General features: G+C 35.2%; 4 protein-coding genes across 8 annotated transcripts in view; 3 read left to right on the top strand and 1 right to left on the bottom strand.

Annotated features, from left to right (window-relative positions):
- Positions 1-54: 54 nt before the first annotated feature.
- LOC123309107 (UHRF1-binding protein 1) lies at positions 55-11002 on the top strand. The gene is made up of 19 exons (XM_044892004.1): positions 55-267; positions 342-543; positions 616-810; positions 891-1116; positions 1213-1379; positions 1435-1588; positions 1641-1888; positions 2017-2194; positions 4048-4140; positions 4334-4515; positions 4577-4873; positions 4962-5324; positions 6309-6468; positions 6522-6755; positions 6839-7155; positions 7213-7347; positions 8348-8626; positions 9183-9369; positions 9423-11002. The coding sequence occupies exons 1-19, from the start codon at positions 224-226 to the stop codon at positions 9698-9700; spliced, it is 3939 nt and encodes a 1312-aa protein (XP_044747939.1). The 5' UTR covers positions 55-223; the 3' UTR covers positions 9701-11002.
- A 101-nt stretch (positions 11003-11103) lies between these two features.
- Positions 11104-11709, bottom strand: LOC123309108 (protein dpy-30 homolog). The gene is made up of 3 exons (XM_044892005.1): positions 11656-11709; positions 11507-11620; positions 11104-11447 (listed from the first exon to the last, which is right to left on the bottom strand). The coding sequence occupies exon 3, from the start codon at positions 11433-11435 to the stop codon at positions 11190-11192; it is 246 nt and encodes an 81-aa protein (XP_044747940.1). The 5' UTR covers positions 11436-11447; positions 11507-11620; positions 11656-11709; the 3' UTR covers positions 11104-11189.
- Positions 11710-11925: 216 nt separating this feature from the next.
- LOC123309276 (anaphase-promoting complex subunit 11-like) overlaps positions 11926-27894 on the top strand; it is a 46617-nt gene continuing 30648 nt past the window's right edge. For 2 of the 5 annotated variants that reach the window (XM_044892300.1, XM_044892301.1), the window contains exons 1-3: positions 11926-12145; positions 12950-13195; positions 20297-21591. In XM_044892300.1, coding sequence (XP_044748235.1) covers positions 20309-21591 — 1283 coding nt within the window. In that variant the 5' untranslated portion in view covers positions 11926-12145; positions 12950-13195; positions 20297-20308. Of the gene's footprint in view, positions 12244-12949; positions 13196-14061; positions 14390-20296; positions 21592-27894 lie in introns of those variants that run through there. The other 3 variants (XM_044892307.1, XM_044892306.1, XM_044892302.1) reach the window with 3 other exon arrangements.
- Positions 15201-16675, top strand: LOC123309277 (uncharacterized oxidoreductase YjmC-like). Its single transcript, XM_044892308.1, has one exon. It carries the CDS (start codon positions 15289-15291, stop codon positions 16570-16572), a length of 1284 nt encoding a protein of 427 aa, XP_044748243.1. The 5' UTR covers positions 15201-15288; the 3' UTR covers positions 16573-16675.

Here is a 27894-nt window from a genome sequence, read left to right as displayed (position 1 = left end):
CTTGGTCATCAGCTGACAGCTTCTATATGTCAATTAACAATCGATAAAATGTCATTAGTTGTCAAATCTGACAGGAGCCTTCCAAAATTTATCTTTAGTGATTCCCTCTTTATCGCAGTAATTTTTCTACGTTCAAAGATCATTTAAATATTTTCTCCAGTCATGTAAAATAGACATGATAGAATTTTTCGTAGATTAGTAAACAATTGTAAAATCTATAAAAATGGTATCAATATTGAAAAATCAGTTATTAAAACATCTTCAAAGGTTTGTACCTCACAGAACACTAATATCTGTGTACCTATTCGTTATGTTTTTTCCTAATTTCTTGTCTTGTATAGATTCACCAAAAATTTATCAGCTGATAAAATAAATCTCAGCACTTTCAAAGGAGAAGGTGAACTATCTAACTTGGAATTGAATGAAATAGTTTTAACAGATCTTCTTGAGTTGCCATCTTTTTTGAGATTAACAAAAGCTTGGTGTAATAAAGTCTCATTTCGAATACCCTGGACTAAATTGAGGAGCGTTCCTATACATTTGGTAAGGATCTTTGGGCGTTTGGTATACAAGCAATGTGCAGATTTCTGATGCCTTATGTTCATTTCTTTATAGAACCTTGATGAAGTAAACATTACTATAGAAACATGCGAAGAACTACGATCTATGTCAGCTCAGTCTGGACTTTCCGAATATGCTATGGCTCAGGGAAAATACGGATACATCAATAAGGTCATTGATGGAATCACTGTAACAGTGAATCATGTTAATATTCTTTTCAATAGTCCAGCTTTTTCAGCAACTATACAGGTAGGTTTCAAACTGTCTCATTTTGTCTTTAGAAATCAACAACCGAAATGTATTTTTCATGTTGCTATGTTTCCTTTCAGATCTCACGCATCTTATTAGAATCAAAGTCCCCAAAATGGGAAAAGGCAGATTTGAGGATGACAAGATTGAAGGAGCCAAGCAAGGGGCAGTTGCTGATTTTCAAGGAATTAGAATGGCAAACTCTTAAAATAGAAGCTAAGTCAACTAAAGATACTAATCTTACACCTTTAAGACTGATAACTAACCAAGCAACATGTAGAATTGTCATAAAGAAAAGACTGTCAGGTGAGTTAGTTGTAAATGTACAGATGGGATTTTTACTATACTGCTTCTCACTCTAATATCATACTATTGATAGTATCATTGTTCCCATTCTTCTAGATTGTTTTGTGATGGGTTCGAGGTTAGTCATTATATTAGAGGATTTGCTATGGGTGTTAACCGATTCGCAGCTAAAAGCTGCTCTTCATTTTGCTGATTCTTTAACTGGACTCATCCAGAAAGCCACGCAAATAACCCGTAAAACAAAAGCTGCTAGAAAATTAGAGGTGAGGTAAAACATTTTAATGAATCATTGAATGAGATGTTAATTGGTGTTAATAGGAACTACCCGAATATCAAGCTCAGTTACAACAGGAGGCTCGTACAAAAGAATCAACTTCCACATCTAGACCTTTTGCTATGAATGATGTTGTCGAAACCTCCTATCATTTCCTTTGTTCCCAGGTAGTTCTTCACTTGTGTGATGACCCAGGAAGTAAGTTTCACAAAAATGAAAAGAAAAATTGTTGCAATTTGTAATATTTCAGCCGGTAGGTCTAGTCATCCTAATCTGAAGGAAGGAGGAGCACTTCAGGTCAATGTTTCCAAATTCCAAGTTGATTTTTACCCTTACCATTTGGCCAAAGCGAATAGGAAACATTGGCCCAAGTACAATGACGCCAGTTTTCCTCATACACAATGGCAGGACCAAGCTTTGAGTTCCTTCAAAACGAAATTTCTTGATCTGATCAATAAAAATAGGACACCCCATGCTTCCTTGAGCAGAACAGCAAAGGTGGGTAGGAATTGATTGATGAATTGTATAAAGCCGTATAAAGATATGGTTATTTGAAATGACCCTCCTTTTCATCTGAAGGAGGTCCATTTCTGGACCAAAAATTGATGTATTCTATTTTTATATAGACATCACAAAGTGAGCCAAAAAAGATGCCAAGCCCACTTAATACAGATGTCAAACAGAAGATTGAAAATCAGCTGGCTAAATTGATGACTTCATGTACAATCATAAGAGTGGATGATTTCACAGTACATAAGGTAACAAGTCCAGGAAAGAAGCAGCCTTTTAAGGAATTTGTTTGTGGTGAGTTTCATTGCAATTAACAAAAAAAGCTTGGAGTGCATTTCAATGTCCTATACTTCAAAAATTTTTCAAGTTGAATGAGGTTTTATTGATTTTCATATAAATTATTTGTGAATTTTATTGAAAAAACCATATCATCACCTATTTGACTTAGTATGCTGGCTTTAATTTTGAAGTATAGGTTCTATTCCGGTCCTATCTGCATTTTGAATTGTATATTTAATTTCACACAGCGCAACACAAAAGGAAGGACAAGAGAAATTCTTCAGGTACTTTTGAATAAGTTTTGCAATGGAATGGTAATTTAGAAAGCCTATGCATTATTGTGATTAGATCATCACATGTCACTCTGAAAAATGAAAAATCTGAATAACAAATAGAAGCATGGAAGCATGAATTTATGATTATGGAAACTTTGTTGTAGTAGCTTTTCAATTTATGTGTGATTTCATTTCTTACCTATTGAAAATTTAATATTAGTGATATGCGGTTCTACGGCGCGTTTCTCTTGTAGTTCAGCCATGCATAACTATTCAGAATTCTGGTCGTCAAAGTGACATTTTCTCGCTCGCCCTATACATAATGAAGCGCTCAACTCTATCTTCTAACAAGGAACATTGATCATGAACGGTATTTTTCAGACCAAAATATAATTTTCACCAACAAAATGCCGAATAACAAAAAAAAAAAAACGTGCGCTGCTTTAAAAACTAAACGTCTCATGCTCTGGGATGTTGTTTACCATAGCAAAGTAAAAGAAAAGGCTTCATAGTAGAATGAAACAATCCTACTATGATAGTAAATATCTAAAATGTTTGAATGAGTCCTGATTTTTAGATTTTTTGAAGAACTGCTACCCTTAAAAGTATGTACTGGTCATAGTTTTAGATTAATAACGATTGAATTTATAAAAATGTACTGTTTCTACTTATGACCTACTATATTTCTACCTTTTTCATGGAAATTGTGTTGCTCTAAAAGTCGAATAAGACTAAAACCATGATCAACATATACTCTTCTTCGATGGAATGGTTTTCACAATGGTACCTTGAATGATGATGTGTGTTTTGTTCTATTCAGATGGTGAAATGGGGAATTCTCCTCAATTTGGGTTATCACTGCATGTGCAAGTTTAAACTGAATAATTATGAGTTTCATTCATGATTTCTTCAAATGCACCGCGGAAACTATTCAAAATCATTCTTCAAATATGGGGTTTTAAAATTTAAATCGCTTGGTTCCGAGTTTACGGTTTGGCAACTGCGCCTACCAGACAATGAAAAGAACAATGTCCGATCAGCTTGTTTATAAAATAACAGCTGTTGATTCACAGGCGCCTACTTAAAGCCGAGCTTCAACAGCAACCGGCCATAAAAATCCCATAAAATTTTACGACCTTCCTCGTTCGTCGCAGACTTCATTGACCGCCATCTTTGTCTGTCTCATCAAGATAATGTATTTGTTGTCCTTTATTATCCAGGCATATTTCAGTCGATGTTGCCAACTTGTGCAATCGAATTGAAACTCTTCAAATTTTAAATGCCCATTATTATTTTTCATTTTTAAGTGCTTAAAATAATTTTTTTTGGGAAACGGTTGAAATGGTTATTTCAAAATGTGACGTTTCAAAGATATCCCATAAAAAATACATCATTTTCCTCAGAAGGAGTCTTCCCTATTCTTTCACATACAGGATGTTTCACGAAAATTTCCGGTTACACCGGAACTTGAGCCATTTCTTCAAATATAACACCCTGTATTTGATTAGACTGATATATCCACAGGTGTTATGTACCTGAATGAATTCTGATTTCTAATTTCAAATATTCACTCTTATTTTTGTGTGTTTTCAGGAGATAGAGATATTATGCAACTGCCTAAAGAAAGTAGCATTGCACATGCAGAATTTATATATTATTACTACCCTGATGAAAGTTTATTTCCATGTGAGTATAACAAACTTTTTGTATATCAAAATCATATTACGACCATGTTTTTTTTTTGAGTTATGAGTGTAGTTTTTAGATTATTTAATTGTTTTCATATACTCATTTCAAAGCATGGGAACAATATTAATGGTGAAATGTTTATTTTTCTCCCACTCTCTTGGTATAATTATTTGAATCATAATATTTTCAGTGCCACCTCCAAAATTTTATGTACAAATCAATCCCGTTCATGTATCTTTCGATATTGATACCATCCTGTGGGCCAATTCTTTTGGGCTCAATTTGTATCAATCCCTCATGGCTTCCAAGCCCGAATTGCCATCTTCCAATCTCACTTACATAGACGTCAAGATAGAATGCATTCTGCCTCGTGTGAGTAAAATTTTAAGTACGCCCAAGACGATTTCGATTATCGCGTATCATTTCATTCCAGATAAGCTTTGAGAGTAATACAAGCCACGTAAATCAGAAGGATCGCCCGAAAATTCTCAATTTCCAAGTTACCAGAGCCACGGTTACCAATGTCAGGAGTTTAGAACAATCATCAAGGGCGGATTTGGCTAAATGCGTGGATTCGTTCCATATGGGATCTTTGTTTTTTGGTTCAGGTTTTCCATCTGATCCGAGCGATTTTTATATTGTTACTCAAAAGTTTCTCGATCACATATCGTCTTGTGATAATATTAGGAATGTGCCTGAAGAATTAGATACTTCTAGTTTAAATGCTTTGGTAAGTTATCGTTACAAAAAATTGGTTGTGTCCATATCTCTGATATTAAACGAAAAGGGTAACTTTTTATCGGCAAAAAACTTTGCAGATGAATCAACTTCATAGAGAACTCCTATGGACGGAAGCCAAAGATGTGTGGTGCATAAATTTAGACCCAGTTTGGGGAGAATTTCTTGGTGCTCGCGCCGTAGGCATCAGCAAACCTGTTCCATTTTTAGACGCAGTTCCTGTAACAATATGGTTGCACAGTCAAATGGACCCGAATTCTACTCTGAGGACGAACAACGACCACAGTGCTTCGACAACTGCCGATATCCATGCATTGACACAAATTTCGAATCTAGTCAGCGTCCAGATCAATCATTATCAATATTTATTTTTACTCAGATTGGCTGAAGAACTGGCTGAATTGGCTACGTTCGTGTCATTGGATTCGAATAGGATAATCAAGGTGAGAGATGAAAGGGGCGCCTGTAGCATTATTTTAAGGGTCTAAAGAAGGGCTGTGTCTTGAATTTGATAGCTGCCAACTTCAATGAGTATTTAAATAAATAGTACTTGAAGTTGACAAGCACTGACCAATGTGAGAAAGTAAGGTTAAGTTATTTTAATTTGATAGTTCAGTGCGGCCGTGAAGCTCCAGTGCGTCAAGCTCTGGGGCATAGCCCACCTTAAATGCAACTTTTTTGCTAAGGAGTACTTATATGTTTGGTCATTACTTTGTTTTTCCAGAAGTTGTTTACTATTTTCCTCCATTAATTCATACAGGATGAGTCTTTGACTCATACAATTATTTTAACAGTAGATTCTTGAGGTCAAAAGAAACACTTTTTTCCTATACCATTTTTGCCTAAGCACCCAATTTTTCAAATTTCACAGATACTTTTTAATTTTTGAACATCAAATTATTCGAAAACGGCGCATTATACGAGAAAATGTAAAGAATACTTTTATTTTACAAAACATTCAAATGAGTGTCCAACTTAGTTTCAAGAGTTGAGTTCTTTAAATTTTTGGTATTTTTATGGTACGTAATGGTCATAATGAGAAAACTGGAAGACGTGGTTGATATCTTGTCTTCGAAAAAGATGCATCAAATAAATGAAGAACTATATTCCGAAATTCATTTCATTTGATAAAACCGTTTGTGAGATAAAACTAAAAATTACATGTTTTTATGGTTTTTCAACAGCCTGTATGTTTTAAACCGAGCCGATTCGGAAAAAATGTGTTTCTTTTAATCTCAAGAATTTGTTTCAATATTTGTACGAGTCAAAGACTCACCCCGTATAGGTATATCATAATTTCTGAAACGTATGTAGTCTTTACATTATTCATCTTAAGGTTATTTTTGATTTTCCTCAATAAGTTCATTAATCAGAAGTTGAGAATTTAAAGCAGAATAATTTGAATCCTCATCGGTAAAATTTTCAAGGTGGAAAGTAGTGGATCACTGGTAGTGGGAGCGTTACTACCACAAGTAGAAGTGACCTTTGTTATGCCTTCACATTGCCCTGGAAAAGAATCATCCGGAGCAGATGCAGAGTCTTTCTTACCGGACTCTTCAAGTATCATGGATGACATGCTAGTACATGGTATAACATTATCGAAAAATCATGATCAAATCGGTTTATCAACGTTTTTCAAGGTTCTGCTGCTACTGTCTGGCAAAATAGCAGTCTTTCCATCACACAAGCTGATCATCCACCCCCAAAAAAATCTATTCCAAATGGATCAAGCGCTGCGATGACTATGTCGGCCAGTCATTCTATGGATTACATGAATCATGCTCCTCCTTTGAAAGCTTTATCGAAAGAAAGGCAGGAAACAACTGTTGGTGCAAAGTCTGACGTGAAGACTATACAGAATAACATAAATGAAGGTAAAGAAGGTTATAATTGTAGGTCCAACTGAGTGAACGTAAAAGTTATATTGTGCAGTACCTCACTTGAGACTGGTTTCTAGGTCTGTCCTCCATGAAGAAAGGATTTTCCAACTTCATGTCTTCAATAGACAGCGCCCTGAAACCAGGCGGGGACGACGCAAGTGATACACTTTCCATCCGAAGCGATTCGAGTGATTCCGAAAATTATGTTGTGGTGAATATCGCAGACGAGGGAACCACGTGTGACTTGATGTTTTCCCTGAAGACTAACTACGACTCCTCTGAGTCGGGGGCTGCAGCTTTGATTGAAATGGCCAGCGAGGTCATTGAGGAAGAAAGTACAGTCACAACCCTTAGTGAACCCTCTATGCACGATAGTTGTCGAAGGAAAGACTTGGTGAGGTTATCAAATTTCACTTCGATTTCGGAATCAATGTTTTTGTTATGCTTTCAGGTATCTGTTGCAACTTTCAAATTGAGTAAGGTGGAATTTCTCCATCAGTCTGTGGGTTATTCTTCATCAATTAAATTACAAGTTGGCAATATCAAGTGTGACGATTGTAACTCAATTCCGTGGGATGAATTTCAGGTAATTTGTGATAATAATGAGCATGATTAAGTATATTGAATTTTTCATCATATTGCTAGTCACTTTATCCGATATTCATAATTGGTTCATTGTTCTGACTGCGGGGTTGATTTTTCTTATCCTTAAAAGTTAACAATCCTGGTACTGTTTCATTGATTCTATATTTTGATGTTCCGAACGAATATCTTTACAGGAATTTCTCTGAAAATTGTGAACTTACTTCGAGTTTGATTTATTCACAAATATCTTCTTAAAAACAAAAACTTTGTTCTTGTTAATTGAACTCACTTGAGTTTGAGCATCAAATCAATTACTATTCTCCTATAAAGATATTCAAAATATCAAAGTACCTGCTAAATTGAAACTTCACCCGATTTTTCGAATTTTTTGCATGCATCTGAATGTTTTGTGTGGCACAGACCAAGATCAAGGTATTAAAACAAAATATTAAGTAGTGTCATATATTAGCATGGAATTATAGAAGTAGAAATACTGGTTTGATTGAACAAGATTTTGATTATAAAGAAATTGCTAAAAAACACGTAAAGTTGTTTCAAAAATTCTGTTAATTCACCACATAAGTTTCAAAAATATAAAGTTTCCTAATTAGGAGGTTTCATTTGGAAAAGGTCTATCTTGTCAAAATTTACATATTTTCTCTACTCTGATATGGAATGTAAGTAAAGCAATACTACAATATATACAGGGTGTTTCACTGCAGGAAAAGAAAACTTTTTAAATTAATCAGATTGCCATGCGTTAAGAAAAGCGCAATTGATTAAAAATGAAATCCCTCATTAGTTAGGCATATAAAACTAATAGAACAACTATTTCTGTTGGTATTAAATGAGCTTATTTAGATTTAATGCTTTTCAACAACTGGAATAAAATAATTTTTTTTCATGTTATCATTCTCTGTTCATTAATGCTTCAAAACATTCCATGAATTATTTTTCTGTGTAAACTGATTGGTTGGTTTCTGGTTTTCATTTCCAATTAGAGAAAGTTCAGTTCCCGTTCCAGAGGTTGGTCAGACGATCCTGCTGATACAAATACGACGCCTAAGGTGAAGCTGAGACTGAATCACAATCTGACCTTGCCAAACTCTAAAAGTATGATGGAACTCGATTTTACAGATAGAGAGAACATTAAGAAATTATTCCAAGATAATCTGATCGTGAAAGTCGATGATTTATCCTTAGTTTTATCTATGAGTGTTGTGACCGGTCTCACAGATTTGATAGAAGATGAAATTATTCAAACTCCGATTCCACTACAGGTAAGCAAATATGAATAATGGTGGTTTGTTTGTGCTCTCATATTATTTCAGCTGGTTATAAACAAAATTGATGAGTCTATTGCAAAGCCCCCACATATTCGAGTATTTGTTCTGTCTGATTGGTGCATTGGAGTGTTTGAATGCAAACATTCCATAAAAAGGCTCTAATATCTATCAGAGTGTAACGTAAACAGCCATATGTCAACTATGGATTATAAATCGAGAAATATCTCTATTTTTTCAATAAATTATAGGCCAAAAAGGCTGCATTTCGAATTAACAGGGTGTTTAAGATACAGTTTATCCTAAATGCACCTTGATCGCCAGATCTATCATATATGTGTTTTTTTACAATAATTTACAACATTTCAACATGGTTCTCGATAATATGACGCTCAGAAGAGTACATGGACAAAATTTCAAACAATTTCTGTATAGGTGTATTTGCAAAACAGGAATATGTGGGGGAGCCTTAATGATTTTCTTCAAAATTCTAAAAATAAACCTTCAAGTATGACGAATGCCAATTTGGTCCTAACGCAAATGATTTCCTCAGCTAGTTTTGAATAATGTTCATATCACCCTCAATGAGGATAGACCACCAGCCAACATAACTTCACCAGGACCGGTACCGGTAGATTTGAATATATGCCAGTTGTATATAACACAACAAGGGGATGGAGTTTTCAATATTCTACCACAACCACCTAACATAGCTTCATCAACTATGTCAATCGTTTCGGGTTTGTAAAATCATATTTCTCCAATCTTTTGGCTGAGGTATATTTCATTGTAGCACAAGAAGCGGAGCAGCAGCTAGTGAGAGTGAACAAGCAATTAACTGCGGAAAATGAAGAACTTCAACGAAGACTTGTAGCATTTGAGAGGGTATCTGAAGAAAATAGGTTGCTTCGTAAGGCTAAGGAGGAGAAGGAAACACTCAAAGCATGCCTTACTTCTGCCCAAGATGAAGTTATGCGACTTTTAGATGAAAAAATTAAACTGTTGGATGATATGAAGAGATTGCAAGATCAATTGAGCGAGAGAGGGCGTCAATGGAACAGCAAGAGATAACAATGCTGTTTCAACTGCACTAGTTGCTGTACTAATATAAGAAAATCATAGTGGTTAGTCACTAGGATTTACTTGTAGAAGTTAGTGTAGTTGCCAGAATTCAGCAACTTCTCTTGAAATTATTTGCCAAAAAAATATATTTTTGACAACCTGGATAGCTATGGCGCTTAGGAGCGTTTGATTCAAGGATGTATATATTTATTTCCATTTTGTGTCTTTCAGAATACAAGAAAGAATATTAGCTTTTTGAATACTCAACTGAATCAATTTGTCAAACGGTGAGATTACTTCTGCTGTATATTCTCTTGGTATGAATCTTTTTTTATGTTTTTACCAACATTGATTTTTAATCGGATATTTTTAAATTTCCCTGCATATTTCGATTAGAGACACTAATGCGAATGTCGAAGGGTTATTAAGATATGGTGCATATTCAGGATTCTCGAAAATTATGAAACGAGCATAAATTTTCTCTGAAATATCAAATAATTCGTAGCATGTAAGACTATACGTTCCTCAATAAGTATAAAGTTCATGAATTCATTTAGACTTTATTCATCTTGAATTGTTCACTTTTTATAAAATCTAGACAAGTTTTTCGACCATGAAGAAAATTAAAACTTATGTGAATCGAGATTAAGCCAAGATACATTTAAAATTACAAAAAGGGGAATGCTCAGGTTGCCAAATTTTGTTCATTCATGTGTAATTTTATGTCAAACTGTTTTTTCTGAATTTTTGGATTTCCTTTAAAATCCCATTTAACATAACAATCAAAACAACTCAATCAGCTGTTAGAATGAATAATGCAAGAGAATAGATGACAAAAATTAATTTAAGGATTTTATTTATATGCAAAATTCAATGAGATTTTTATATTGTTACTTAAGTTTTTCAGACAACTCTGTTCCGTCCCAAATCTAAATTACGAAAATTATTTTCAATTTCATATGGGAACCATTAGATTTTCATTATTGATTTCTAAAAATTTTTCAATTATATTTTCAATTGTTATGAAGTGCAGAAAATTTGGTGTAACTATAAATTTATTATATATCTGATATTTTTGGATGAAAATTAAGTCTTGCTTTGTGATATTGCTATCGATGTGGAATGTGTAACAATGTTGTGGCATTTTGATAATTTTTGTTAATGTAAAATATTCAATTTTCGATATTACGACTTTGAAATGCAATACATACTTTAGTACTTATAACAAATCATAAGTGAATGTTGAAATTTCTTGAAAATATGTATTACAGCTCATTTTTGTTATTTAAAATAAAATTTTTTGCATTATTACCTTGATATTTTCAAGAGAAACTCAAAAACCCCTACAGAGCATTCTAATGAATTTTCAAATAAAAACTGTCAACTGGTTTTGAAAATAACTTACAACTAGCAAATAAGTATTTAGTTTATTCACAGAATAGCTGTTAAAATTGTAAATCATTCAAGATATTTTAAATTCAACTAAAATGTATCGTACTCAATTCTTAGCAGTTTCTGGCTCAGCTGGGGGTGAATTGCTCTCCGAAGGAATTTGTTCAAAATTAGATCGATTCTTCAATAAATAAGCAGCAAGTGCTGCAATTGGCTCTGGTGGTCGTTCCTTAGCCAAATGGGAGAGGGCGTTCATTAGGATTGGGACTACAGTTTGATCTAAATATTGTCTTGTTGGTAAAGATGCTAAATCGATACGGCTTTTTCTCGGTTGTGTATCCTGGTTTTCCATTTTTATGGCTGCCTAAAAAGTACAACAACGTTGTACCTACAAATTACATATTGAATGGTGAAAATACATACTTTGACAATTTTACAATAAGCTGGAAGTCCTGCTAAATTACAAATATCTGAAGCACTTGCTTCTTCTGTTAAAAGTGTACAGTGCTCTTTTTCAGGAAGTGATCCTACAAAAAACTTAAGATTTAATTTTTTTTGAGGTTATGTTGTACTTTTTCAACTGACAAATTCTTCAGTTTTTTGTTATTTTCCACTGATGTTTTCAATATTATCAGATTATTATAAATGAAAACTTATTATTTTAGTATTGTCCAACGAATTCAATTCTTTTTTCAAGGATCGTTATTGTTAGCTTTTAGAACTACTGGAAAAAAAGATTCAAGAGCACTGAATACGACTACCGCCTACAATTTCCACATGACAAATAATTAATATCCTGCGAAAGTAACTGAAAATTTGAGTTAACATTAAATTTGAGGTAAACTTTACCGCTTAAAATTTTCGTTTTTAAATCTGGTTCTTTTTGTTGAGTGTCCCCATTCTGATCAGTAGTTGTAATGTTTTGTTTGGATAATCTTGTCTGTGATGACACTTCTTTTGTAATTCCAGATGCGGATTTTTTTAAATCAAGGGAAGTTTCTTTTAAGCTTTGCTTCGATCTGCTTTCTTTGATTTCTAGTTTTGACCCCATATTTGAACCAGGTTTGAACTAATTGAAAATTTTCTTGCTTGTCGATTTTGACTGTTTATTTATATTTGGTAGAATTTCTATGGAAATAATATGAAGGTTAAAATCAAAGGTTAGTTATTTTTCACATTAAAAAGTGTTTTTACACTGGTAACAGAAGTTAATGTTATTTCTTAGAGGTTTTATTGTATCAATTAGTTGTTCTGGTAGTATGCATCAATATTATCACATGTGGAATTTTCTTTTTCCATAATTATGATTTAAAAGGCCTTTCATCATAGCCTTTCATCATTATACATCCTACATTTGATTTTTTCAGTTGTATATGTTCTAAATGTTTAATCAGATTGTTGATTGTTTCAAGGGGGTTACCCTGCACTGCAACCTATAGATCTATTCTCATCTGCGACTTGCCCCAAGTTCCAGAGTTCTAATAAACTTTGGTATCTGGGATGGCTTATATCTTTTGCATCATTAGATCAAATTTCTTGTGTTGTCGAGCAATGATGAAGTATTCTGTATTCTGGAGGAGTTAATTCCTCCCTATACATTCAACACTCTTCAGTTTTTGCTCAGCATAATCTTATTAGATGCTTTCTGAGATGACGATACCCCATACCATTAAGAAAAATTATTATAACTCTTTGAGTCTCTAACTCTGTCTTATTATGTCTTTTATATTACTGAAAATATATCATTGTACTTTGGGATACCACAATCTTGTTAAATGAGTATTGAAATTAATAGACAAAATGCATTCGATGTGTTGGAAAGATTCTAGGAACAAATTCTTATAACAATACTTTCAAACATCTTAGGTTGGAAAGGTGTTGCAACCTGGAAATGGGTTGCAAATGATGAAAACTGTGGAATATGCCGTATGCCCTTTGATGGTTGCTGTCCAGATTGTAAGAAACCTGGTGATGATTGTCCTCTAGTTTGGGGAGAATGCTCTCATTGCTTTCATATGCATTGCATTGTAAAGTGGCTGCAGTCTCAACCGGTTAATCAGCAGTGTCCTATGTGCAGACAAGAGTGGAAATTCAATAACAGATAATTTCAAGGTTAGTGATGTATTTCAGAGTAGTTTAGAAGTATATTTGGTATACTGGTGGAATGAATGAAGGTCTTTTACTTCAAGTAGTTTTTGAATCAAAAAGTTTAAGTTGTTTTGATCTTGTTATTGAGGTTGGAACTGTAGCGTAGATTATGTTGATTATCTTGTTAATTTTCTTTATACTGTTTAATGAATGGGTTCGATAATTTTGAGGAAGTAAGCAGCAGTGCTGATTGAATAACGGAAAGTATATTTAAACATTTGATGTAGGTGATAATTAAATGAAGGAGAACAATTAGTTGTAGGTATTTGATATCTACAAAATTTTTCACTATGGTAATTTGTATGAATTTTTTCAGTTATTAGTCCAATTTTTAATTTATGACAAAAATTTGAATATTAGGCGCTTTTAAAGGTGAGTCTTTTTCTCAACAGAAAATAGAACAGGTCACAATAGAGAGTTTCACCAAGAATTACCTAAACCAAATGACGAAATTGAAATAATCATAGATCGTTTGTGATCTGAGTTATCGGAAAGCAACGGTATACAATTTTTTTTTCGTTAAAAATCGTCTTCTATCTAATTCTATACAATTATTCGGATAGTATGTATTGTATTTAACCATTGTAAACAATGGCAGTTCACCTTTTTTATTTTTCCGCTAACGACTTGGCCTTCCTCAGTCCAGTACCGTACTTGAAATCGCGTTGAACTTCGGGAGACGATGAATCCGCATCTTGAATAATATATAGGCGATTTTTGGTGAAATTATTCATTCTGATGAGTTCAACCTTCTCTCCAAAAAAGACTTGCCTTTGAAAACGCCCTGTAAAAAACCCTGACGGGATTAAAACTAAGATTTCTTTTAATAGGCTTCTGTTACTGTGTTTCCAAGCCTGTTTGATGACACATGGTGATTATACAAGGGTAACTTGAAATTTTGCAGAAGAACAAGAAAAAAATGATGATTTTATTGTCTGACGACTGATACATGAGAACTTTGACTGAATAATATTTTATTTAATTTTTTATTATGTGACTTTGTTCATTTTGTGTATTCTGATTTCTATTGATAAAAGAGTTGATTTACAGCTTTTAATGTTTCTTCAGTTTGGTAGGTAATTTCATAATTTTCATGTAGTTTTCATTTTCTTTTTCATTTGTACATCTTTCAAAGAATAAATCCTGTTCAATTCCTGATTTTAATTTTTTTTTTAAATTCGTTAATTTGTGTATTTCTGGAACACATTGGAAAAAATAATTGAATTGTATAGCTTCACGATGAACTGAACGACGTTTCCTTAATCGTTATGTAAATGAAAAAAAATTGAAATGATACAGAAAATATGCCTCCTCAGAAAACAACAAAAATATCCTCAACTTTGGGCAGCTGCTCATTTACAATTTTTCGTTTTTCAAACGTTTCATCTGGAAAGACAATGACCTTTCTCTTCAGGTGTATATCTTTCTCATCATAAACAAAAACACATTTTTTCATCCAATTCACTATAATATCTCTAGGAGTGAGAAACCAAATAAGAATTGTTAATTTATTGATCCTCCGCTTTCTTTTCATACCTTTCCTATTACCTGGAGTGCAGATTACCATCGCTGGTTGAAGGCCAATCAGGTTATCCTGCAGGCATAGATTTCTTCGTGATTACAGTGCAATTATGCCCCATGCTGATGCATTCGCTGCAAAAACTTCGATCTTCGATCTGAACATAGTTCATGATTATATTACAGCAATATCATCCAGAGTACTTGAAACTATTTAAATAGGGGGAGGCCTTTTTCTTGTACCTATGTATATTTCAATAGTACATTGCTATATGGATGAAGATGAATTCTACCACCTGCACACAGGTTTTTCCTGGAAACATTATGAAATGTGGCACGAAAACTGCGATCCATTTTGGTAATTTTCGCGGGAATAAATTTTCGAGCACTGACTGCTTTGAAAAAATTGAGATGTTTTTAGACATCTTAGAAAAAATGTTACTCCTTCTATGCACCTTCACGTCAAAAAATTATTTCAAACTTCATGTGGAGATTCAATTAAAAACTTTTTTCTCTTATTATTTTTGTCTGAGTAAAAAATGGAAACCGAATTCGAGACTATAACACTTCAAAATCTAACAAAATTCGTGACAGATTGCTTCGTAGCTGCAGCAGTTCCGAAAAACCATTCCGAAATAATGGCTGCCTCTCTTATCGAGTCAGACCTCATGGGTCGCAACGGTCAAGGATTGTTCATGTTGGAGGAATGTGTTACGGACGTTCTTTCAGGTCTTATAGACACTAGAGCCGTACCTAAGATCGATAAGGAATCATCGGCCACTGCATGGGTGGATGGCAAAAATGCTTTGGGTCCTGTTGTCGCCAATTTCTGCATAAAATTAGCCATCCAGAAGGCGAAACGAGTAGGAGCGTCGATTGTCGTTGCCAAGCATTCTAATCCATTTGGTGCTGCTTCACGCTATACGAAGTTAGCTCTGGACGAAGGACTGATAGGGTGGGCCTGCTCGAATACCAGCCCTTACATGGTGCCAAACAGGGCCAAATATGCCAGTATTGGGACTAATCCTATATCAGTAGGTGCACCTGGTATATTTGGTGATTATTTTCTCCTCGATATGTCGACAAGTGTGGCTTCTCCCAACAGAATTGCTCTGAAAGGATTCAGTTCCGAATATCTTCCCTTGGGCTATGCAATTAACCCCTCAGGCTTAGCAGAAACAGACTCTTATATAGCTGCTAAGTATAAAAATTTCCTACCTTTGGGTAGCGAAGAGATTCATTCTAATTATAAGGGAACTGGCCTTTCCCTAATGATGGATATACTTTGCGGCATACTTGGGGGGTCGTATTATGGCACTGAAGTAGGCATAGTAGGAACAGACTGCGTGAAGCGAAAGGCCAATATCAGTCACTGCTTCATCATTGTCGATCCCAAATATTTCGCTTCTGGCTTTGAAATGAGGATGACAGAACTTATGGTCCATTTGAGGAATCTGGAACCTTTGGATCCAGACAATTGTGTGAGGGTACCAGGTGATATGACTAAAGATATCGGCAATAAGGTGAAAGAATGGGGTGGGATACGATATCCGAAATTCGTGATAGAATCTATGAATAAAGTTGCCAAATTCTTGAGGGTGAAGTGTGTAGAATTAATTCCTAAGCCTACCACGATCGTATTAACGCCTTCAGAAGAGCTGGCGCAGCGTCTGGAAATGGAAGAGAAGTCGAGGTCTATGCAGAAGGAGGAGGATGCTAGTGTAAGCCAGGATGTTCCCATGGATGATGAAGTTAGTGACAAAATATCCCTGTATTCGGTGTATGAGCTGGATGAAGATCCTTCTGACTGGATGTTGAAGTGATAAGTCAAGAATATGCAGAATTTTATCATGGACGTCTAGTGAAGATTACTAGAATGTAAGCTATTATTGTAATAATAAAGATGGAAACAATAGGACAACTTAATGATTCATTTCAGTTTGATATGACACGAATTCTCAATTAAGGATTTATTAAAAACACTCGAAATCACAAAAAAAAATTTACTCAACAATCGTATGCACCTCAGGCAAAATGGCGTCCTATCAAAGATATCTGATCCGAAATGTTTCAATTGACAATTCAGCTTACTGTCGAAAATCACAATAGGTACCTATCTCAGCCGTCTATAGAGCTGTAGAAGGTAGTGGTACGTAGGTATATTATGAAAAGAAAAGGTCTTATGTTATGGCTGTATGAACCGTTTCACTAAACGAAGATTGAGTCCTAAAACTGTCGGTTCAAGAAATTTGGTCATTAACATAGTACCCTGTGGAACGCCTTGAGTATCGAATCCAATCGCAGCATGGCTCTGGACAACCTCTTCTCGAAGAGAACTACGTAAGAGAGATTATTTGCATCCGAGGTCGAAGGATCCATATTACCCTTGATTAATACATTTACCCGTCATTTAATGTCTTGCATGTAGAGTGATGGATCTGTAGGACCAGTTTGAATCGTTTTTCCTCGAAATTATACCCTCATGATCTTTCATTACCCAAGTAGCATTTCCTCCGTATGTCTCAACGAAATGAATTGTCGATTAGTTCGTCCGATATCGATGTAGAATTCTATAATTAATGATAGTCTTAACGTTTTCATTGCTTACATCATACCAAGCATACGTGCATATTTACGATTATGTTTCCCTTCTAAAAACAGGAAAACACCGCCAATTTCCGGCGCTAATTATCGACTTTTGTTTATGTCTATATTTCAACTTCTCTTGAACGCTATTAGGAAGTACACTTCACACATAAACTAATACGAAATGATGGTCGATGTAAATAACCATTTGCTCGATGCCTATTGCATTCATTCAGGCGTGAATTGAAGGAAATGTAGATTTACAAACATTCGGATTGAATCGGGAGAAAAATGAAAAAGGCACTGATGTGAAGTCGGGAACTTGTGCGGTCACCCATCTAGATATCGATCAACTCTGAGCTGCTCCCAGGAAAATTATTTTTTCAATATTTCCGAAACTACAGATCCGTTTGTGTTCAAATGGAGTACTTATCTGTCTGGTGGATAATTTCTGAGATGAAACCATTCGGTTTCAAGTGAAGTTTGGCCGAATAATGTCTACCCTTCTAAAAATTTTAACGTTTGTTTGCTATTTGACAGTTAACATTTAAATGTTTACACGAAAGGTACTGGTCAACATTATGCATTGTGCTGAAGAAAAGAGCTTATATTCAGAAAAGAAACCTCCCCACCGTCAAATATGAGTATACCTGGGGAAGAGTTCAAACAATAGGTATGACGGACAGCTGTCATACCTCTGACAGCGGTCTCCAACCTTTTCGATATTGTGAGCTAATTTGGCAACTTGAAAAGAGACGGCGAGCTAGTAACTTAACTTTTCGACATTTTTATTTAACGAATGACGCACTGATTATACAGGGTATGCCTTTGACTCATTGAACTCTAAAAGAACTGGAAGGGCCTCTTGCTCCTCTTAGGTACCGAAATACGACGAAAAGTGTGTCCAACTGAGACGAAAGATGTAGAGCAACCCATCTCTCTCTAATGGTTCGGCAACCAATCGAATAACCGCATCAGACGTCAGACGCAACAGTTGTCTCACTTCAACGCCCCGGGTTGTTTTTGTTTACATCGTTATAAACCAATTGACAGAGCGCACAGAGAGATAGATTGCTCTACATCTTCCCTTTCAGTCTTCCTCAGTTTGCCTGCATCGAGATGCCATTCCAGTTCTTTTTGAGTTCAATGATTTGACTCGTACAAATATTTCAACAGTAGATTCTTGAGGTCAAATGAAACACTTTTTCATTTACCATTTTTTACCGAATCGGCTCGGTTTGAAAGATACAGGCTGTTGAAAAACCATGAAAAATGTTATTTTTAGTTCTCACAAACGGTTTTACCGAATGGAATGAATTTCGGAATATAGTTGTTCATTTATTTGATGAATCTTTTTCAAACTTAAGATATCACCTACGTCTCACAGTTTTCTCATTATGACCATTACGTACCATAAAAGTATCTTGAAACTAAGTTGGACGCTATCTATAGAAATATTTACGTTTTGTAAAATAAAAATATTCTTGTGTAAAAATCAGAAAGTATCTGTGAAATTTGAAAAATGGGGCACTTTGGCTGAATACAACTCTGTTTAAAAGATTCACAGATGTCTAGTGTCACAGATTTAGCTAGTTATTCTGAAGGTAATTTTGTTTTTCAGGGGTGGCACAGCAAATTATGAAAACTTAAAATGGCTATATCTTTTAATCAGGGCCGAATAGGAAAAAATGGTATAGGTAAAAAGTGTTCCATTTGATCTCAAGAATCTACTGTTATAAAATATTTGTACGAGTCAAAGACTCACCCTGTATAAATGTGCTCTTCTGGAAAATACTATTTGTAGGTCAGCATCTGCTTTTCTTCGATGGAGCGTACTCCATTTGGGGCCTTGACGATGGCAAATCGGCTAGTTCAATTCAGATCATAATAAAACTTGTCGATATTAATATCGGCGGGTGGTATGCATCTGAATTTATCCTTATTACTATTTGTAGTGTTTTTACAAAAATAAATAAATTGCTGAAGTGCCAACTTCCTCCTTTTATGATATAATTTCTGACGTATAGTAAATTTACAGCTTCTATCATGAATTCCAATTCTGTATATTTGTACGAGTTAGTTAAGAGACTTACCTTATATGAGCATATTCATATTAATGAATTTCAAAATACAAATTGAGTGGCGAGCTATTATCACTATTATGGTGGGTTTACACAGAGTTTCTTGGAAAGGAAAAAATTTATTAATCAATAATTAATATTTATTTTACAGCAAAATGTTATTGAGGTTATGGTCATATTTTTGATAGCTCTATATGCTCTCAATTTTTGACCACCTATTCCAGAATCACCCTGTATAATGAACAAAATTTCGATTCCCTTTCGTTCATCTATTTCAAAGCGGAAACTAATAAACAATGAGACAGAATGGTCGTTACACGGCGAATATCACCTTATTGGCGTACCACCCCCGCTGATAAAAATCCTAATTGCATTTCGAACGAGACTTCTGTTACGTCAGTGTGCGGATCCCCTCTCTCACCTGTGGAATCGCTATCTGTTCTCCAAAGTCCAAAGCACCACACTCTGTTATTTCCTGTCCTGTAGTTGCGGAGCGCCGATTCTACTTTTACGTTCATTCCGGCTCGTTCAGTTTCACGGCGTTTGTTTGTGTGTGTATGTGTGTGTGATTCATCCAGAATAACGAGGATTAATTCGTCAATTTTCCTACGATAACTAATCGTATGCGGTTCAGTGCGACAGACACATCAAGCTTCGTCTACTGGCTGATTTGAACATACAAACAGATCTTTGTTGTTGACTGTGTGGTTTTACCTGACAGTTCATACTTAGTGATAAGGCGACATCGCTTGTCATTTGTTTTTCGTACCACGCTCCAAAATGCGCTCAAATTTTAGAACCATTAATCCATCCCAGCTAGTTATAAGAAGCACCCCACGATGAATTGACATCCTCCAGGATAACCCTTTCTAATTTGCAGAGATCAAATAAGATGATCACTATGCGTTCCAGTTCGGTGACCAAAATGACCAAACCTCCACCACCTGTTCCGCCCAGACCGTCGAAAACTATCGTTGCGGAAGCGTTGGCCAAACGAAGGAGAACGCCGGAAGACACCAATACCATTCCGGTAAGAACAGCACCACCGCCACCAACAGACCTGTCCAGATCCCAGTCGACTGTGAATTTCGCATTAAAAAGGCCGACAGCTTACGAAAGGTCAATTTCCGATGAGCTGAAATCGAACTCGAGGACGCTGATTTTCCAATCGTCCAACATGAAGAGTGCGAACAATAACGTTTTAGTGAAAAGGGACTGTAACGATAAGAAAGTGACGATCAACAATTCGTACGTGAATTGCAGTGATAAAATCTCCAATAACAAAGTTCTGAGTGGAGTGATGGAGACGAAGAACGACGTTATTGTAACCTCGATGAACAAATTGAACTCTCGCGATGTTTCCAATGATAACACAATCAAAATAACTCAACTTAAAGCGCAGGAGAAAATAGCGAGACAACCACCCGATCTTGCACAACCTCAATCGAATGAAGTAACTGTTAATTCCCAAATCATAACATGCACCGTTCCAAATCAAAACGCCGCTGTTCCCAAACCGTCGATCAGTGTGGAGAAACTCTCGGTGTCACCAACTGGAACCCTGGGGAACCCCGCGAACGACGATACTCAAAAACCCGACGAAAAATGGGATGATGTGCTGAAAGACAAGAACCACGTCAACAAGCTGATCGACGAAATGTTTGCCGGTGTTCTGGAGGCATCAAACGGGGAAGAAACAACCAAAAACAATTGTCAAATGACAAATTCGAAGCCCAATAAGGTATCTGCCGATAGTACGACAATTACGATAAACGCTGGTAACAACAAATATGAGTCAACTTGCAACGTGGAAACGAATGGTTCGACTGTGCTCATTATAGAAAGTGGAGATAACGCAAAAATCGAAACGCATGGAAATTCTCTGACCAAGATACGGGGTTCTGTGGAGAAGATCGACCAGACGGCGAAAAGCAACTCGTCGACGATGGAGAAGAAAAGTGTCAAGTTCGACGACAAGCAAAATGCTGAGTTTTTGATCCAGGAGTTGGAGTCGATGCGTATGGAGCAGGAGAAAATAATGAAGAGGCAGAGGAAGCCTTCGTTGGATATTTACGATAGTGTCAAAAGTGAGGAATGTGATAACGAGGATAACATGAGGAATTACCATATTAATATTGTTAACTTGGGGAAAGGAGCGACATTGGATTATGACAGGTAGGGAAATTCCACAACTTACGCAACGAGTATCATAATACGTCCTCAGAAGGTCATAGCTTCTGCAAAATGCGTTGGTAATATGCAACGGGAAAGGTTCCATTTTCAAGGAATTATATTCAAAGTATGCAATCCCATCCCATGCCAATGTTTTTTGAATCGTTTATTTGAATACGAGTTTGAATACTACATGGGAAACGCTTTTTGAAATGCAAATCTACTGGGTGCTAACGAATAATTGGGAAAAAATTTGATGGGGGATTCCTAGCCAAAAAATAATGTGCCTTTGAGATTTGCTTAGATACAGCCTCCTGAAGATGATACTTCGGATGACACCTGAAGAGCAATTTCTAATTTTCCTCTGTGAAACCAGAAAGCTGATAGAAATGAAACTAAGTAGACATTATATGGGAGCGTTGCATCACTTACCCCGGGTTCCATAAAGCTTGATCGGGGAATCAATGCTTGATTGACTAATAGACCTCAGTTTGTTTTCAATCGATTATTCAGTCATGATCAATCAGAATATCATTCTCGCATCAAATTATGATGTTTATACCGAGGTTTATACGTGAATTTAATTATTCTCAATTACTACTCCTTCAATATATTCAGAAATTAAAAAGTTTCAGTAATTTCGTTTTTGAAATCGAGTGACTGTCAAATCGTTGATCAGACAATCAAAGTTTTATGAAACCCTCTGTTAGTTTTTCACGAAATTTTTAATTCGCTGAGTTGTAAGCTGCATCCGAGGCTGCATCTTATTTCCTGAAGTTTTCAAATTCAAAATGAGACTGTTTTTTTTAATGGTAATCATATCGATTATGTATACTTATTCTTGATGAAGCTGCATTCAACCTTGATTCGCAGAAAGTTGTGCTATCATGTATGTTGCTCGTAAAATCGATGTTTGAGCAGAACAAAGACATTTTCTCTGCATCGAAATGAAAAATGCGATCAAAGTGTTTATCACATCTAGATTGTTAACGAAATGAATTAAATCCAGTGCTTGGCTTCGGTCGATGATTGAGTCATACAGTGGGTCGAATGGAAATCATGAACTAATAAAGTCCCAACTATTATTATCGTATCGTTTATTTCATTAAACTGGCTGAACTTCTCGTTAATTTCTCGAATTATAATTGAATGAAAAAGAAACTATCTACTCCTTCACAGTGTAATGGTATTCTAATTCGAAAATGGTTATCTGTTAATGAATTGTAATCCCTAAATCAACATAATATAGGGTTGCAGTTAATTTGTGCTTGAACTACAAGACAAAATTTTCCGAATGCTGGCATTTTTATATGTTTATTTCAGCATATGTAATTAATATATACATAAATTCAATTCTGTACTTAGTACTTACCTGTCTGATGGGGATTAATCCTAACCGAAAGATGATATCTGTTTCATTTCTCATAATAAATAGGGTGAGTCTTTGATTCGTACAAATATTTTAACTGTAGATTCTTGAGGTCAAAAGAAACACTTTTTACCTATACCTTTTTTCCTATTCAGCCCTGATAAAATATATAGCCATTTTAAGTTTTCATATATATATATATTCTTTTGATATAAAGCATTACAATCTTGAACAGCAAACAATAATTATAGCATGTGTATGAGATACAGTTTTAGCAGAGGTTAGCGTAACGGGGTACCATACAAATTGGTGTATGATACAAGAGCTTAGGGAAAAACCTCAGTAAAAAAACCCTTTCTCCCCGTGAGTGTAGTGGATTGTAATTGTTTACGAAATAAGCTGAAATATTCCATATTGAAGGACATCTCGCACTGCAAAAATTGATTCTTTCTCCAACAAAAAGGATCCAGAAAGTCTTCTCCAAGATACCAGAAACTTTTATCTGAAATAAAGAGAAAACAAAAGCAGAAAAACGTAAAATAATAAAATTAGATTCAATATGTCAGATTGACCTAAAATTGACAACCCAATTCAAAAAAGATTCGGAAACTGCATGTATAGCTCTAAAACCATCCTGAAATTTATAAATTGGACAATGATTAACTAGATGATTTATGGTTTCTTCTGGTTCCCCGCATTCACAACTAGGGCTTTCAACTGAATTCCACCTGAAAAGCATGCTATTGCAACGTCCGTGACCTGTTCTTATACGATTCAGAATACACCATATTTTCCTGGGAAGATCAAAACCAGGAACTCTATTCGAAGGATCAGTTACTAATTCTTTGTTGAAAATAGTGCACCTATTCCATTCAGACTGCCAAAGGTCTTTGTCCCTTATATTCGAATTAAGAAAAGAGTTGGACCATAAAGGTCTTGGAATGGTATTTTCGGGAATATAGGATAGAATTGGGAACGAGTCTGGATAGGATTGGAATTTTTTCCAGGAATTCATAACCGCAGTCTGTCTACGAATATGAGGCGGTAAAATGTTTGAAAGCACTGGTAACCATTGAATAGGTGAAGATCTAATAGTTTCAGTTATGGTTCTCATGGAAAGATTCAGTTGTGCATCAATTTTCTGCACATGAGCACTATTAATCCAAACGGGGCAACAATATTCAGCAGCCGAAAAAACCAAAGCTAGGGCTGCCGTTCGAAGAGTGGCTGCATCAGCACCCCATGAAGTACCAGCTAGTTTATGGAGAATATTATTCCTGGTTTTTAACTTTAGACGCAGACTTTCCAAATGGGCTTTGAAATTCAGCGAGGAATCCAGCTTAACACCTAGATATTTCGGATTGAAGTTATGTTCCAAAAAAGAATTACCGAAAACTCTCGCGAAAACTACACCCAATTTTCTATATTTTTGATGATTATTCAAATGGAAACACGAAATCTCGGTTTTATTTGGGTTAGGACACAAACGCCACTCGAAAAAGTAATTCCTCAAAATTTCTAAATCCGTAGATAAATTATTTTCTATGCATCTAAAATCAGAATGACGGAAAGCGAGGGCAATATCATCAGCGTAAATAAATTTCTCAGAAGAAGTCGTAGGGATATCACACAAATATAAATTGAAAAGAAGAGATGCTAAAACTGATCCTTGTGGAAGACCGTTATTCAAAGTTTTGAAATTACTACTGTTATCATCTACAAAAACACGAAACCTTCTATCTGACAGCATATTTTCCAGTAAGCGAACCATCTTTCCACACTTCAGATGAGTATAAAGTTTGAAAATTAAACCATCCTTCCATACCGTGTCATAAGCTGTGCCACCTCCGGAAAAACAAAATTACTTTCAGAATAACTAACTATATCTGTGACACTACACATCTGTGGATCCCTCGGTGGATCCTTTAAAAAGAGTTGTATTCAGCCAAAGTGCCCAATCTTTTAAATTTCACAGATACTTTTTGATTTCATCAAATTACTCGAAAACAGCGATTATTCGAGAAAATATGAGGAATACTTTTATATTACAAAACGCTCAAATATTCATTAGATAACGTTCAACTTAGTTTCAAGAGTTGGGTTCTTTGAATTTTTGGTATTTTTTGGGTACGTCATGGTTATAATAAAAAAACTGGAAGACGTAAATGAAAAACTATAGTCTGGAATTCATTTCATTCGATTAAACCTTTCGTTAGATAGAACTAAAAATAACTGCTGATTCGGAAAAAATGGTAAAGGAAAAAGTGTTTCTTTCGACTGTATAAGTTTTTTGTTCGATTTCTAAAATTTAATATTAGTTGATGGAAGAATAGTAAATAAATCATATATAATCTTAATTCGTTTATGGCTACCAGAAAATCCCAGTATGATTCGAAATCTTCCCTTCAATCTTTCACTTTCACCTCCTTACTTGTAGTTAGAGGTCCAAAGATCAGATTTCAGTGCAGGTCCGACTTCTTTGTGAATTTTATGGCGAAAATCGTGGGAAGCTGAAGCGGCACTCTTCAAAGGAAGAAGTTGGCTTAGCTTCCAAAGTCACGACTAGGTTTCCTGACCTGACAACGGAGAAAAAAGTCGTGCACGTCTTCCTTATTTGAAGCTGCTTCCGGAACAGGTCACATCAGTTTCGTGTTCCAGATACATAGATAGTCACGCCCATGTTATTCTTCGTATTAAATTCACTGACCATTAAAATGTCAGTCTTTTGAGATCCACATATCCAACGTTGTTGGGCTGATGAAAATATGTGTTTTTTTTTTAATAACTTCCACTTGCCAATTCGAGGTAGGTGTCTGATAGTGGCATCACATTCAGTTATATTGTTCCTATGTTATTTGATGGGTAAAATTGTTTTGATGAACCGTCTGACAAATATTGCATAACTTGGAAAGCTGGAGTATTTTTTAAATAAAATTTTTCATTATTACTTCTCAAGTTAAAGATGTTGGAAGAGATATCTCATAACATATTAAGCCAATGGATCATTCAAAGAACCTGTCTCAGGTGATTCTCTAATTTCTGTATCTCAACTAATTTTCTTCAAATCATAAAATGAACAATAAAAATATGGCATTATTTCCAACTAATTTAAGAATTATTACCGTTAGAAACTAATTTAAAGTGAAACTGAATTACCTGATTTTCACTAGGATGAGTAATGACTACACATGTTTCCCTATAATGATAGCATCTACATGCCAAGGTAATTCAGTCTTCAGTTAATTTTCGGATTTTTTGAATATTCGTCATTATACTAAAATCTAAATTAACTGAAGAGGCTATTGTTATATCTAAAAACACATGCAGTGGTTGGAGAATCCTATTGAAAATCAGGAAATTCGTTTTCAGTTTAAGAAAATGATTTCCACCATGTATCAGCCACATTAATTCAGTATATCCATTCACGTGTGAGTGAATTTTTTTTATGAACAGAGCTTTCACCACTCGTTTCACCTAATATTGGGTGATTTTATGGGTTCGGTTGTGTGTACTTCATAAAGCAGGTAGATTCTGTTCTAACCCACAAACGCCACTTAATTCTAGGTATGAATAATTGATGGGGTATAAAATTTTACCTGTTCAACCGAGTGTTTAGCTAAATAGACCTAGTTTAGACCTCGTTTGTTGCCAATATATTACTTTTTCAATCGTCATTTTCCAGAAACATTTTGAAATTTTTGCATGCCTATTGACAAATAGGCGATAGTATGCCTCGTAGAGTAGAATATTCAAGACTTGCTCTGGGTTACCAACCAAGTATTAGCTTACGTGTTTTTCAAACCTTGAATTTCTGATATTTCAAATTTTGTCAGCCCCACCCAACCTATCAGTTATTATTTGTGAACTCTGAACTTTGCCCCCCCTCAAGAAGCAGAAATGGTCTGTCTATTCGACCAGTTAACTAGTTACGAGATTGTAGGAAAATGACGAAATTATTTTTTTGCAACACTGGAAACCTCATTTCATTTACTGATGAGACTCGTTAAGTAACAAGAATTTAATTGTGAGAATAATTTTGCATTTCAAATCGAAAAGCATAACGTAACGAAAATCGTAGATGTAACAATCTGAACAGAGATAGATGTTTAATTGAGGCTGTGTTCCATCTTCTTCTTTATGTTTTCTTCTGTTATCACGAACGAATCACTTGATTTGGTCATGATTATTTAGACAATTGTATAGCTTTGTGACGAGAACGAGAGTTAACTTTCATTGTAGCAGAGGAAGTAATTTAGATTTCGATCTGTATGAAAATTTAATATGATTTACGATTTATACTTGGTTTTGGCCAGCCAGCCGTGAAGTTTAGATGAATTAATGTTTTTATTGAATTCGCCTATGGAAAGGATATCCTTCATGAAAATTCATTTTGGAGAGTGTGAATTGCGTGGGAACAATTTCTACTCCTCCCCAGTTTATTTTATTTATTTTGGCCTCTACTGTTTTTATTATCGAAATTTATTCGTTCAATGATTGGGCTGAATTAGTAGAAAGATTATTTTTTATCGAAGGTTCGATAAATATGATCCGAAATGCAGGGTGTTTTCACGGGTGAGGCTTTTTTTTTGACAGAAGGTAGAACTCATCAAAATAAGTTGTTCAACCAAAAAGTGTCTATATAAAATATCTAAGATGGCTGAAATGCAACCCCTAGAAGTTCGACAAAATTTAATTGAATTTCAAGTACGGGACTGTCGAAGGTTACTCCGGCAAAAACAAAACATAAACATATGGCTGGACAATGAATGGTTCAGTACCAAGTTCATCGGATTAGATGCACCATCTTTTGAGAGAATCATCGTGCTATTCAGGGTGAAAAAAATGTAGAAAATCGAGGCAGTTTCTTGAAAGTGCTTATTTTAGTTATGTTGAAATAGTGCTATGATGTTTCCCCACTTCATCCCATTTTTACGACG

This window comes from Coccinella septempunctata, chromosome 3 (genome assembly GCF_907165205.1).
Source record: "Coccinella septempunctata chromosome 3, icCocSept1.1, whole genome shotgun sequence".
Classification (NCBI taxonomy): domain Eukaryota; kingdom Metazoa; phylum Arthropoda; class Insecta; order Coleoptera; family Coccinellidae; genus Coccinella; species Coccinella septempunctata.
This window is presented reverse-complemented; position numbering and strand designations above follow the sequence as displayed.

Bases quoted from the DNA above. Each gene is read 5' to 3' on its own strand.
- LOC123309107 (XM_044892004.1), top strand. From the start codon at position 224: ATGGTATCAATATTGAAAAATCAGTTATTAAAACATCTTCAAAG. The intron at 4,141-4,333 runs GTGAGTATAACA...TAATATTTTCAG, and splicing joins TGATGAAAGTTTATTTCCAT to TGCCACCTCCAAAATTTTAT. The intron at 5,325-6,308 runs GTGAGAGATGAA...AAAATTTTCAAG, and splicing joins ATTCGAATAGGATAATCAAG to GTGGAAAGTAGTGGATCACT.
- LOC123309108 (XM_044892005.1), bottom strand. From the start codon at position 11,435: ATGGAAAACCAGGATACACAACCGAGAAAAAGCCGTATCGATTTAGCA.
- LOC123309277 (XM_044892308.1), top strand. From the start codon at position 15,289: ATGGAAACCGAATTCGAGACTATAACACTTCAAAATCTAACAAAATTC.